At 37.5% G+C, this 13045-nt stretch overlaps 1 protein-coding gene across 1 annotated transcript in view; it reads left to right on the top strand.

Moving 5' to 3' along the window:
- The window catches only part of TSPAN12 (tetraspanin 12), a 66085-nt gene extending 61216 nt beyond the window's left edge, over positions 1 to 4869 (top strand). The window contains exon 8 of the mRNA XM_004676976.2: positions 3633 to 4869. Coding sequence (XP_004677033.1) covers positions 3633 to 3938 — 306 coding nt within the window. The 3' untranslated portion in view covers positions 3939 to 4869. The remainder of the gene's footprint in view (positions 1 to 3632) is intronic.
- Positions 4870 to 13045: the final 8176 nt, after the last annotated feature.

Below are 13045 nucleotides of genomic sequence, written 5' to 3'. Positions count from 1 at the left end.
TATATATAGTATACCATATTTTCCAAAAGTGTTATAGAGCAAATTTTTACAATATTCTTCAATCAGTGTCATTAAAATAACATGTAAGAGAATAATATGCAAGGACATAGACTAATATATTCCAGATTAGCAGATTTTGGTAACTTGTTTGATCCTTGGACATAATTTAAAGTATCTAGAAATGACCATTGTTTTAATTTTTTTTGAATATGTAGATGAGACCTGTTTTTGAGTGGTTCTTGAAAGAGATATGTTTGAATGATTGGATGGCAAACTTAAGCACTATGGTTCTGTCTTGTTTGAGAGTTTAGACTCAGTGCTTTGTAAACTAAACAAAGAAGTGTTAAGACTGGTATACTGTTCTAAAAATTTAAGAGTCAACCTAGGACTCTGTTTTTAATAAAGCACCCTTGTCCATCTCAACATGGAGACATCAGGACCCGGTGATCTGAAAGGAGGTCCTGCCTTGACTGTGCCCTCTCAATACATGCCTATTCTCGCTCTTCTCCGAGAATTGAGTGCTTTTCCATTCACAAGAGCTTTGAGTTCCTTAACATTTTATTGTATTTTCTAGTTGATCTTTTTTTTTTAAGTTAAAAGTTTGTTATTTTCAAGAAATATTGGCAAAATCAGTACAATCCAGAAAGAGATCATCAAGATGATGAGGCATAGGTATCTGGAAAACTTGCAGAGATATTTAGTCTGGAGAAGAGAATAATTAAAGGAGAGCAATGTTTTGCGGCCTTGACTGGCAGGAAAGAGATCAACTGAGAGCAGTGCCACCAGTGTGTTCTTATCAAGAAGAATGGTCTAACAAGGAAACACTTGTAAGGACTGTTGGTGAGCCTGTATCGTGAGAGGGAGCTCTTCTCATTGGAAATGCACTTTCTTCCACCGTGTGTGAGAGAGACACAGAGAGACATTCTTGTTTGTTTGTATGTCTTCTTTGATGAGGCACCCTTTGATTCCAGCACCCAGTGAGTCTCCCAGCTTTGCTAAGGGTGTCAACGTCCAGCCAGTGATGGGATTACAGAACCTTCTTAGGTCTCTCCTGAACCTATGTGTGTCCAGGCATGAGCAAAGCCCTACTTCTGTGTAACTTCCTATGACCCTACAAATAGGTGAGCTTTGCCAAGCCCTCTAACGGTGCCTGCATTCTCCCCTCTCATTCTTTATTAAGGTAACATTTGTTTATAACACTGTATTGTGTGTGTGTGTGTGTGTGTGTGCGTGTGTGTGTGTGTGTGTGGCACCTCTCACCCTAAATCTCTACTCACAGGTCACCTTATCAAAGAGCCATTTCTTACCATCTTGTTCAAACTAGTTTTCCATCACCCCAAATATTCTCCACCTCATCTCTGGATTTCCATGTGGCATTTTTCAAAACTAACTAAACTTTCATTTCTTGTTGCCTTTTTTGTCTGTCTCTACTACCACCAAGGGAGTCCTATAGGGCGGGACACTGATCTACTTTGTTCTTTTTTCCTATTGCTAGGAATTTTATTTTCTAATTTTAATTCCTAAAATGCAGCAAGTCCGCCAAGTATTTGAATAATGGACAAATAAACAAATGAACTCCAATTGCACAATGACTTTCTTGATAAGGAATTTAAAAATATTTTGGGAAATGAAAATAAAGATAGTAATGGAATCTTCGGGATATTTTGAAAAAATATCCAGCTCTGTGAAATAAGTATTTTAAGATCAAAACATAAGCTCTAACATAAGAAACAGAAATGGACTATTTGACCTAGTCTAACAGTAATGATGACCTGAGTAACAACTATCATTCAGGCCTGGTGGTACCACAGACAATGTATGAAGCACTTCATCACAACCCCTATGTACCTTAAAAGAGCCGCTGAGATTTATAACACTGGAAGCTTATTTGACTAGCTCATGTGCCCCTGTTGCTCACTGCCTGGGGCAGCCTCAGTGTCCTCAGAGTTCTCTCCCATTCTTAGATCACACCCCCCAGGGCGAAGGCTGGTTGAGCTGGAAGTCAAGCACAAATATAGGCAACTTTGCTAGTGAGATCTTCCAGGGAGCCCCAGGTAGAATCTAGTGACAGCTGCCTCACAGTGTGACTTTGGAACCACGCCAGGTCTGTTCTGTTTCCGCAGGTGACCCTAGGCGTGTTCTCCTTGGATGTGGGCTGCTGGTTTTCACAGCTACTACAGCTCTGGATGATGTGGGGGATGGGATTTGGGTCAATGAAGAAGTCACAAAGCTTGCATTTTTTTCAAGATTCAGGTGATTTTCTTGGAAGAAAATGCTTCCGATTGATGCAGGTCTTTGGTTAATTTCCAGAACTCTTAAGAAATGTTGCTCCCGACAATTATTTTTAGTGTGTTCTTTGCTTACTGGAGAAACCTCTTCAAAGATCCTTTCTTTGTGAGTTGTCATCTGTGTTCCTTGTGTTACCTTGGGCACTGGAGGAGCTGGCACAATCTGGCTATTGCTAATGTTATGCATGATGAAGTCCTTTGTCTCAAGCTTCTACCAGCTTCCTGCAAACATGGCAGGCTAATTTATTGGTTTCCAAGTAGAGAAAAATCTCAATATCTGATTTTCTTGTAATGTGTTGTAGTTGCACAATTGTTCCCTAACTGTGTCCCCTTATTTAGAATCTGCTACCCTGGTCAACCTGAAAGTGACTTATGGCATCAATCATATTCCACCCCCTTTTCTTAGTCACCCCCCATCGCTGACTTTTCTCCTCATGCCTTTTTTCTCTTTCTTGCTTTCTATCCACCTCCCACCTTCCTCTTCTTTTAGAATTTTCTTTTCTGTCTACCACAGGTTACTCTTTAGCTTTTTACACTGAAAGCTGAGCACACACACACAAAACAATCAAAAACCTTTTTAATCATTTCAAGTCAGGTGTTTTCAGCTTGGTGGGGAGCTAAAGAAAGCTTTCAGAACTTACCTGGCAGAACTGGGTATTGTTGCCAGAATCCCCCCATGTGTGTTTCCAATACAGTGGCCAGAGTATTAGTGCCTGTGGGAGTAGGGAAAAGCATACTGGTTATTTACATCCACCAGCATGATTCAGCAGCAAACAGGGAAACATTCTTGATCTCTAGGGAAAAGTTTTTGATCAATTGAGCAATGGTTGAACAATGGATACATATAATAAGCTTTATTTTTGAGGTTTGCAAATCAGACTGTTTGCGGGGGGTCTGTGCTCCAAATCAGATGTACCCATTAGGTTTCAATGCATTTTTATCCATTCATTTACATTATCATCTAGGACTGTTTTCATGTTGCAGTTTTACAGAATAGTTGCACTTAAGACAAAATGGCCGGCAAAGCTTAAAAAATTCACCATCTGGCCCTTTACAAAAGTTTGTCAGCTTCTATCAGTGTTGTGTTTTATATCAGTGGTTCTCAATTTCAAGTTATGAGAAAGACAGAAACAAGAATAGATTCATCAAAATCACTTGAGCAAGCTTTTCAATACATTCCCACCTCCCGCTTCTCATGGGAATAGCCTGTTGAGAGTTACTGTTGTAAACTCTAGGTTTCAAAGTGTTTAGTTTCATTAACTGATATGGATTGTTTCCACTATTTTGACTTTCTAAAAAACATAAACATCCGAAATAGTACTAACTGTGTTATTTCTTTTTCAGGGATGTGGAAAGAAGATGTATTCCTTTTTGAGAGGAACCAAACAACTGCAGGTGCTAAGGTTTCTGGGGATTTCCATTGGCGTGACACAGATCCTCGCAATGATTCTCACCATCACTCTGCTGTGGGCTCTCTATTATGATCGACGGGAGCCAGGGACGGAACAAATGATGTCCCTGAAGAATGACACCACTCAACACCTGTCATGTCACTCAGTAGAACTGCTGAAACCAAGCCTGTCGAGGATCTTTGAACATACACCTGTGGCCAACAGCTTTAACACACACTTTGAGATGGAAGAATTATAGAGGATATCCAAAAAATGAAACTACACTTTTATTTTATTGAACTTGTGAATTTTTGAGTCCACATTTATCTGTTTCAACAATGTCTAGATGCCATAAAGGATACCTAGGCATCTACTTTCCTACCTTTTAAAATGAAGAGGGAGAAGTTTCATATGATAACACATCACTTGAACAATAGTTACTGGCTTTTATAATGCTGAAGACAGATCTAATACCCACTTTATAGCATGTGTAAGATTTTTACGGAGCACAATTATGCTTTGACATTTATGCTTTGACATAGTTTGACCAACACTTCTCCATCATGTGTGAGGCATGCTATAGTGGAATTGGAGCTACAGTAAAGTTTGATTTATTTCCATAAGCTTCTTAGTATATAAAATACTAACTGCTAACATAGGGAGTTAGGCAGTACTAATGACTTTTATTACTTGGTGATATCTTCTTCTGATGTGGTGGATATAATACACATAAGAAAACTCTGAAGATAGGCTACCTAAGTGTGGTTATTGTTGGTGACTAAACTATTCTTACTACTTCCAAGAACAAACTAATACATTGTCTTAAACTGATCAGGGATTTATGTGTATAAAGAGTCTGTGTTAAGTCTGTATAATTCAGTAGATTTCAGTTCTTATAATGTTAAGAATAATAGTTATGAAAAAGATAAATTTGTCCTATATAGCACCATTATTTTTAACCTTTCCTGCTAATAGAGCTTTAAAATTCTGACTTGGGTTTGTATTACATACATAATTGTTAATTTAAATACTTAACCACTAATTTGGAAAACTACCAGTGTGATACAAAGGAGTCATTATAATTCAAATTGCCTTGTAGTCTCCAGAAAGTATTAACAATTGAGTTTACATGTAAGTTAGTTCTTTTTTTTTTTTTTGCTTTATTTCACTGATTAAGATGTTGTGGTGAATTACACAGATTATTAAATTTTTTACAAGAGTAAAGTATATTTATTTGAAATGGGAAAAGTGCATTTTACTGTATTTTATTTTTTGTTTATTTCAGAAAATGGAAAGAACATTAAAATGTGTCTATAAATATTTTCTAGAGTAATAATTTGACTCTGTCTAAGTTTTAGACATAAGCTTTTTTTATGACTAAGATTAGCAAGGGAAATATATGTGAAATGTGATTAAATAAAGTAGTAATGGTAATTTTCAAACTCTAGAACTAATCTATAAGACTATGAATTTTCACCAAAAAAAGGCAATAAGATGCCCATGTAATTTTCAAGTTTGTTTTTGAGCTAAGTTGTAAAGAATGTAGTCGTTCAATATAATATAGAAAATATGCCATTTATGTTGATTTGTCTTCCCAGTGATTTCACCTATCTTTTAAAAATAATTTTTTCAAAGAAAATGAGCCTAAGGAATAAAATACTTAGAGTCAACTGCCAGATTTCATATCTCCTGCGTATTTAAGTGAAAAGGACCTTTTTTTTCTTAAATTTCCTTAATATCCCAGCTCCCCATACTGTCACAAAAAATGCCCAAGTAGTTGAAACAGCTGTGAGTATTATTTGAATTTCTTGGATAATGGTTAAGTTCACAAAAAGAACAAACATACATTGTGCTTAGTTCAGTAAAACAAAATCCTCAAATTATAAATAAAAGTTGATTTTTATATTTTTAGAATTCAGATATTTTAATGTTACCTGACCAGAGTACTCTCTAAAATAGTCACTGTAAATGCAGACAGTCATCTAATATATAGTGCACTTGCTTAGTGGGAACAGATGACATTTATACCAGTGGTCCACAAAAGCCTCTTATGGTCACAGTGCACCTGGAATAATAAAACTGTGAGGAAATTTAAAAAGTGTGTGTAATATGGCAGGACTGAGGGAGTTCATTGGGTACTTTGTTAACTGTTTCTTTGGGAATTTTTAAAAGCTTTCCTAAAAATTACCATTTTTTTAAAAGCAGAAATTTAAGAAGCTTACTTTTGGACTGGCTAATAGTCCAGTGAAAGTGTCCTGGGGGGTGCAGAGGTGACAATTAGGGATGGTGTCTGTGCTTAAACCACTTTAAAATCTGACTGAGAGACTCTCTGCTAAGCAGACATAAAATTAAATACAGGAGTATGCAGTGAGTAGGGCCATCTTAGGAATATGAGGTAGAAGCATGAAATAAAGGTCTCTACCATGAGGAGATGATCTTCAGGAAGGAAGGAAGAATGGAGCTTAGTTAGCTCATGGAGAACATTCCATGTCACTACACTTAGAGTACAGAATCCTCAAGAAGATTCCATGAGGAAGGAAAGATGTGAGATTTAGGATTTTGAATTTTCTTCTATAAGCTGAATAGAGAATCATTGAAATATTGTCAGAAAGAGAAGTGATTTGTGTTTCAGAAATGAGTTGAGTTGGCTGAGTGAGAAATTTATGGTCAAGAGTCAGGTATGCCCATTACACAGCACCCCTGATCTGGCCATTCTTTACCTGGTCAAAGCATAGAGCCCTTCAGAGTAGAAGAATGCTGGAGCATCTCGTAGGGGACTCAGGACCGTGGGCCTAAAGAGAGAAAAGGATCCTCATCAGGACAATGGAGGTATAAAAACAGCAAATGAAACAGGTTATAGCAGGATGAATCCATCCAAATTGACAGTAGGTTGATCTTGGGGAATGTGGGATCAGAAGTAAAAGAACTGAAATTTTTAGACTTTGTACTATTAAGTTGGCAATGACATTAATCTAGATAGAAGACTGGAGGGGGAACGGGTGTGTGGGAGGGTAATTAATTTGGTTTTGGACATACTGAGTTGGACATGCCTGCAGGACATGCAGATGGAGATGTCTGCAGGCAGCTGTAAATTCCAGTCTGGAGCTCAGGAGAGTTCACTGTCGAGCCTGAGAATTTTTATGTATTGCTTTCTGATCTCAGGAAGTCTGACAGAAAATGGGCCAGGAACCAAATCTTATATGAGAAGAATCTTAAACAGGATGCCACAGAGCTTCCTTTTTGTCTGAGCTCCCACTTCTGTGGATGAGTCAAGAGGGGTAAAGGAAAGAAATGAAGACACCACTGAATCTCGGGTGGCAAAGAAGCCACCCCATTTTTGAAAATTACTGCCAATTGCTATGTTACTTCACTCAGCCCCTCTGCCTACTGTCATCCGATGACTTATAAGTGGATTCATCTCATTTTCTCACATCCAAGAACCTCCTAGAAACATATACGGAAAAGTCTCTGCTATTGGCTTGAAAGCTCATTCATTTTCTATAATAATATGTTGCCACAATTGTTCTTTATCTCACACATTCATGGGTGTTTACTAGTTGCCAAGTCACAGGGTGCTAGGTACTTTATATATAGTGTCTCTGCTCTTCAGTACTTTTTCAAACTCTCTGGACATCATTAATTAAAGCTATTTTGCAATAGGAGAAACTGAAGACTGGAGGAAGGGGTTGGGGAGTGGAAACTGGGCAAAGTATCGAACCAGCCAGCGGCAGCCTCTCCCTTCTGCCCCTTCCATTTAAGGACATGATCTCTTCATCCACCTGAGGGGAAGCTCGACTGATGCCGTCCCTAGCAAACCAGATTCACTTGCCAGTGACCCAGTATTCCCAGGTCAAGTCTGTCTCCAAATTATGTTGCTTCTTCCTTTAGAATGATTCTTATCTAGCTAATTTTAATTTGCCTATTATTTCCCTAAAAACAGTTCAAATTATCTAAAGCTTTGAAGTCATAAATGTCTTTGTTTTCCCTACATCTTATCGCTTCTCATTGCTCTTTCTTACAAGTACATTGTCAAATGTAATCTTTAGTCAACAATGTTGAGGTTTTTTACCTATATATTCATAGACCCACAAGATCAAGATCAAGAACATTTCAACATCTCCAAACATTTCATCATGCCCTCTTGTTATAGATCACTATCAAATACACCCTATAGTGCTAATTCTAGAACTGGGGAGTGACCTGTTAAATATCACTCTATTCTTATAAAACAACGTTTTTAGCAGATCACTTTCTTACTCAGTGGTCTCTGGGGGTTCACTGATTTAAGTGAAACAAGGCTAACTTATTTCTTTTAAGTCATTCATATGGCACATTGGGTGAATAAAATTCAAGGTGACCGGCCATCCTATGCCTTGTCTGGCTAAATGAATATTATAGGGAAGCAATGGGTGAACACACTGGTTTGGATACCATACAATGACTGAAACAAAACAAATGTGACTTTACATTTCATAAAGCATATTTGTGTTAAGTATCCTAAGATATGGCCACCTGAAGGTGTCAGGGACGCCTGTTCTTTCTCTCCTACTGCTCTGCTGTGCTAAGATCTTTTCCTTGCTCACATGGTCCCAAATGGCGTTCTCTGCGTCTGCATTCCAGACAGCAGGCTGGATAAAGGGAAAGCTACAGGGGAGGAAACATGCCTCTTCCCCTTAAGGACATACCCAGAAAAGGACCTTGCTTTCATTCTCATCTCCCAGCTGTAAAGAGGGGGCAGGAAATAGTCTTTGTTCTAGGTATGTAGGTATCCAGTCAAACCGGAAAGTCCTGTTACCACGGAAGAAGGAGCACGAACACTGCATGCAGCCAGCAAGCTCTGCTTATTCCTCTGTGCCTGTAGAACAAAATTTTCCACTTGTCCTTGTTTTTCCAAACCTGTCCCCTAGTACTTTCCCACATGTCACTGTTCACCACCCAAATTAGCCAATCATGGTCCGTTCATTTCCTCTAACACCCGCGAATTCTGCACCTCCTCACATATGGTGTTTCCCCAGTATGCCTTCACTTCCACAGTCACCTTGCACTTAACCTTTAAATCCCAGTTCTACAGTCACTTATGTGAAGCTTCACCTGGTCATGCCAGCCCATAGCAATCCTTCCTCCACAGAGCTCAGTATGTCTTTGTTGCTATCTACTTAGTTTGGTCCTTATATTTTCTATTTTATAATTAGGCTTCATTTACATTATGATTTTTTTTTGTAGGTCTGATCTATCTTCACAACAAATAAGCTACTTTATACTCAGCATTCTGCATAGGCCTAGGTAATGTTACTTATATATCAGTTGCATATCTATTCACTATATAAATAAATATATGCATGAATTATGTCAGTTAGTGAACCAAAAGCCATTGTTCAAAATTATTCAAATAAGGGGAAACTGCTCTAAGAGAGGCCATCTGTTCTTGACAGGGACAGAGGACAGTGGGTTATCGCGGGCTAAGTATTCATTGAGCTATAAAAGGATGTACACTGGCCTGCAGAATGCATTAAGAGCTCTGTCAAATCTTATAAATGTCTGAAGGAAATATCAAATTGTACTGTGCTTTAATAATATAATAGTGTCTTAGTTGTATAAAATGCTTTTATACCTAATCCCAAATCATTTACTTTAAATCTACATTTGCTTCCACAGAGCTAAAGCTGAGTTTATATTGCTAAAAAAGCTCTGGAGAATTGGAGTGTGGAGCAGATCACCGCAAAGTTTTCAATTTCCGTGTAATTCTAGAAAGTAGCTTAAAAAAATAAAACACCAATGTGACATTTAAACAACTGTGCCTGGTGCATCAAATAGCGTTGCATTTACTCTTCTCATAAATCCATCCAGGCTTTAGAATAAAGATAAGGTAACTATGGACCAGATACTTAAGGAAAGTACCCCAAATTAGACAGCTTAGAAGTGGTATTGTTGAGATTTTGACCAGGTTTGTTTAACTTCAGAGTCCATCCTCTTAATTACTACCAGAGAACAAATGTGTGAACAGATTTCCTAACTTACTCTTCATTCCTTGATCATGGCATGTTGCTATTTTAGTATGTGGCTGAATTTTATTAGGCAGTCATTCTTTCGAATTTTGTGTGTATCTTCAAAAGTCAAATTCATTTTTGTGTGTGTGTGTGTGACTACATAGATATTGTATTATGGGCAAGCTAGAATCCTGCCAATATATTTATTCAAAATTTTAATTTGGTCTAAGCATTTAGAATGTGCATATTCTGTCTTTAATCATATAGGGGAAAATTCTTGGATCTATCTGTACTGGTATTAAGAATGAAAAATGGGACTTCTACTTCTAGCCAAGGGGAAGTAACAGAAAACAAATTTACCCTCTAGCCTGAAAAAAGCAAAAACAAAAGTTTTATAGATACTGGACATTAGCCAATTTTTTTAAAAAATGATCTTTAAGGTATATAACAAATGAGAAGAACCCTCTGAAGGGATATAACAACTTATCATCTTGAGAATGATGCCAGGATGTGGTGAAGCACAAGAAAAATCAAAGTAAAGCCTGGAAATTTCCCTAATCAGAATAGGCGAAACTCAGCAGGGGAACCGAGACAGTTAGAGTTTGGAGGAGACAGATACATAAAGAGCCGGAAAGATACCCTTTGAGTATTCAGAGAAGTACTAATCAGTACACTCATAAAAGAAAAGAATGAAAACTGCCTAGGCTTTAAATATCCTATTTATTAGGAAGCTACTAGCTCTAATAATAAGTATGTAGGTATTACTACATACTTATTGAAAGACAAAAAGGTAAATGTTTGACAATAGCCAAATGTTGAGGTTGTGGAAGAAATGAAACCTCAAACCCCTCCTGGTGCAAATGTAAAATGTTCCAACCATTATAGAAAAGTTTGGTGGTTTGTTAAATATACACCTAACCTGGGATTTAACCATACTACTCTTAAGTATTTATTTACCCAAGAGAAAGCAATGTCACAAATAAAAGGAATGACCTATTTATATAAACACCTAAGTAAAACAATCAAAAGCATAATACTGAATGAAAGAAGCCAAACAATAAATTGTACACACTCGAGGATTCCATTTCTATAAAACTCTAAAATATGGGGCTTTCCCTGGTGGTACAAAGGGTTGAAGCACCACATTATGAAGCCCTCTAAAGCCACTGCAGCCCAAGTTCGATCCCCCATGAGGGAGCTGACCCACATGGTATGGTAGACCTCTCCTGACCCACATGCTACTCTCCTCAGTAGTGTACTTCAGTGCATCGACCTGTTCTCCTCATACATTACTGCCACAGGATGGAAGAGAATAAAAGAACTACCATATGGATGACAGATAATTTTAGGGGCATCTCAAATTCTGACTGTGCTTGAACTCCATTCTCCCACCGACAAAGACTCCATTTCCCTGTTTGGACTTCAGTTCATTTCCTACCTTGCTCCTACTTGAGTTGGTTGAGTTTTGCTGACCTCCCTTCTTCATTAACCATTTGAACAAGTTGCTAATCTTAGGGCTAATCTTTAGTACTTTTAGTTTTTTGACATGTTTCTCCCATTTTAGCTTAATTTTGCCAGGTTAGAGCGGGCAAGTCAAATGCGAGCCTGCTCTTAACCCTGACCCAGTAGGTCCCTGCAATGATCCAGCAGTTGCTCCATTGGTCAGGGATTTCCTTCTGCTACAACCCTGAGTGTCTCTATTGTGCTCCTGTCTTATTCTTAAAAGCAGATTTAACAAAATAGGCCTATAAATAGTGATCTTTGATTGTTCTAACAAGAAAGATAGAAATTGTATGTTATTGGGACAGGAGACAAAGTTCTCTCTGTGTGGTAAGTCATTATTCAAATGCTTTACAAAGTGCAGAGTCCTGTAACTAGAAGAGCTTAAAAAAAAAAAAAGCATTTTCCAGAATTAAAAATTAAGTTGTGGGCTATTACCTTTTATGTATAATGGACTAAGTATATGAGCATTTTACTGCTCTGTGTTAAGTTTTCCACACATGCATAGTTTAAAAATCTATTTCCCTCTGGAAAGCTGTACTCTGGCAAAATTGGAGAAGAAAATTGCTGTGATGAAGGTATAATGTGCTATTATTCTGCTTGAGGTTCAATATGAATCAATCTGGCAATCAGATGTCTAATGATGGTTCCTAATTCCCTTCTATTCTCTCCTAATTTTCCTTGGAATCCATCTTCTTATTTTTCTCTTGCCAAGTTTCAGACCAATTCAATTCAATTTAGTAAGATCCATTGAACATCTGCTGGGTAGAATAAGTTGGGCTGGACACTGTGAAGATCAGAATTAAACAACAACAACAATACACACACACACACACACCACACACACACAACTACAGATATAATCCCTGCCTCAAGGAATTCAAAGTTTAATTGGAAAGATGAGAAAAAATGGATATCAAACAGTTTACAAGTATCTGGTACAGTTTCTGCAACTCAGTAATATGAAGGTACTCAGTACTGTGTGAATTACATTAATGGCACTGAAATAGTGTAAGGTGAAAAGTACAGAGGATTTCAGGGAAAGTAAGATATGAAAGCAGGCAGATCTTGTATATCATGGAAAAATTTATTTCAATGGGGCAGACTTTAATGAGGAATAAATGAGATTGGTATTTTAAGTTTTGGGTCATTACAAATTAATCAAAGAAATGGGTATTTGCATAGAATTTTGTCCACCTACAGGAAAATCTGTTAAGATTGGAGAAGATAAAAACACAGAAAATAGGTTGGGATCAAATCATAGGAGTAATCTTGTAAGAGTTTTGGACAGATTCTGAGGTCATGGGGAGTGATCTGTGAGGTTTTTTTTAATGTATTTTTTTATGCATAAAAGAAATGGGTCAGAGAGGGATGAGAAGATTCACCAGAGACAGAGTAGGGAGCAGAACAGGCAGATTGATAAACAATACTGCTGAGGGGAGCATCGTGGGAGACAGGAGAGGTCTGCTGCTCCATGTAGGTCACTTGCCTAGTCCAGAATCTAACCTGTGCAGCTGGCTGCTGATAACCTCATAGTGCTGCTCTTTAAAACTCATAGGTCCCACCTGTAAGGTTTAATCCGCACTTGCATAGCACGTAGGATAAACTAAAAGAAAAATGTATTGAAGGCTGGGAGAACTGAGTATAAGAATACTAGGAATTGGAGGATGAGACATCAAGTACTTATTATGTTTGCAACATGGTTAAGAAGAAATAAATCAACCTATTGGGAAACAATAAGACTTAGATTATAAAGGTTAAATAAAACTTGACTGCTTATTTATATAAGAAAGAAAGAAAGAAAGAAAGAAAGAAAGAAAGAAAGAAAGAAAGAAAGAAAGAAAGAAAGAAAGAAAGAAAGAAAGAAAGAAAGAAAGAA

Source organism: Condylura cristata, unplaced genomic scaffold (assembly GCF_000260355.1).
Source record: "Condylura cristata isolate star-nosed mole 26May11 unplaced genomic scaffold, ConCri1.0 scaffold00005, whole genome shotgun sequence".
Taxonomy (NCBI): domain Eukaryota; kingdom Metazoa; phylum Chordata; class Mammalia; order Eulipotyphla; family Talpidae; genus Condylura; species Condylura cristata.
Note: the sequence above shows the minus strand (reverse complement) of the source record. Positions and strands in the feature narration are given on the sequence as shown.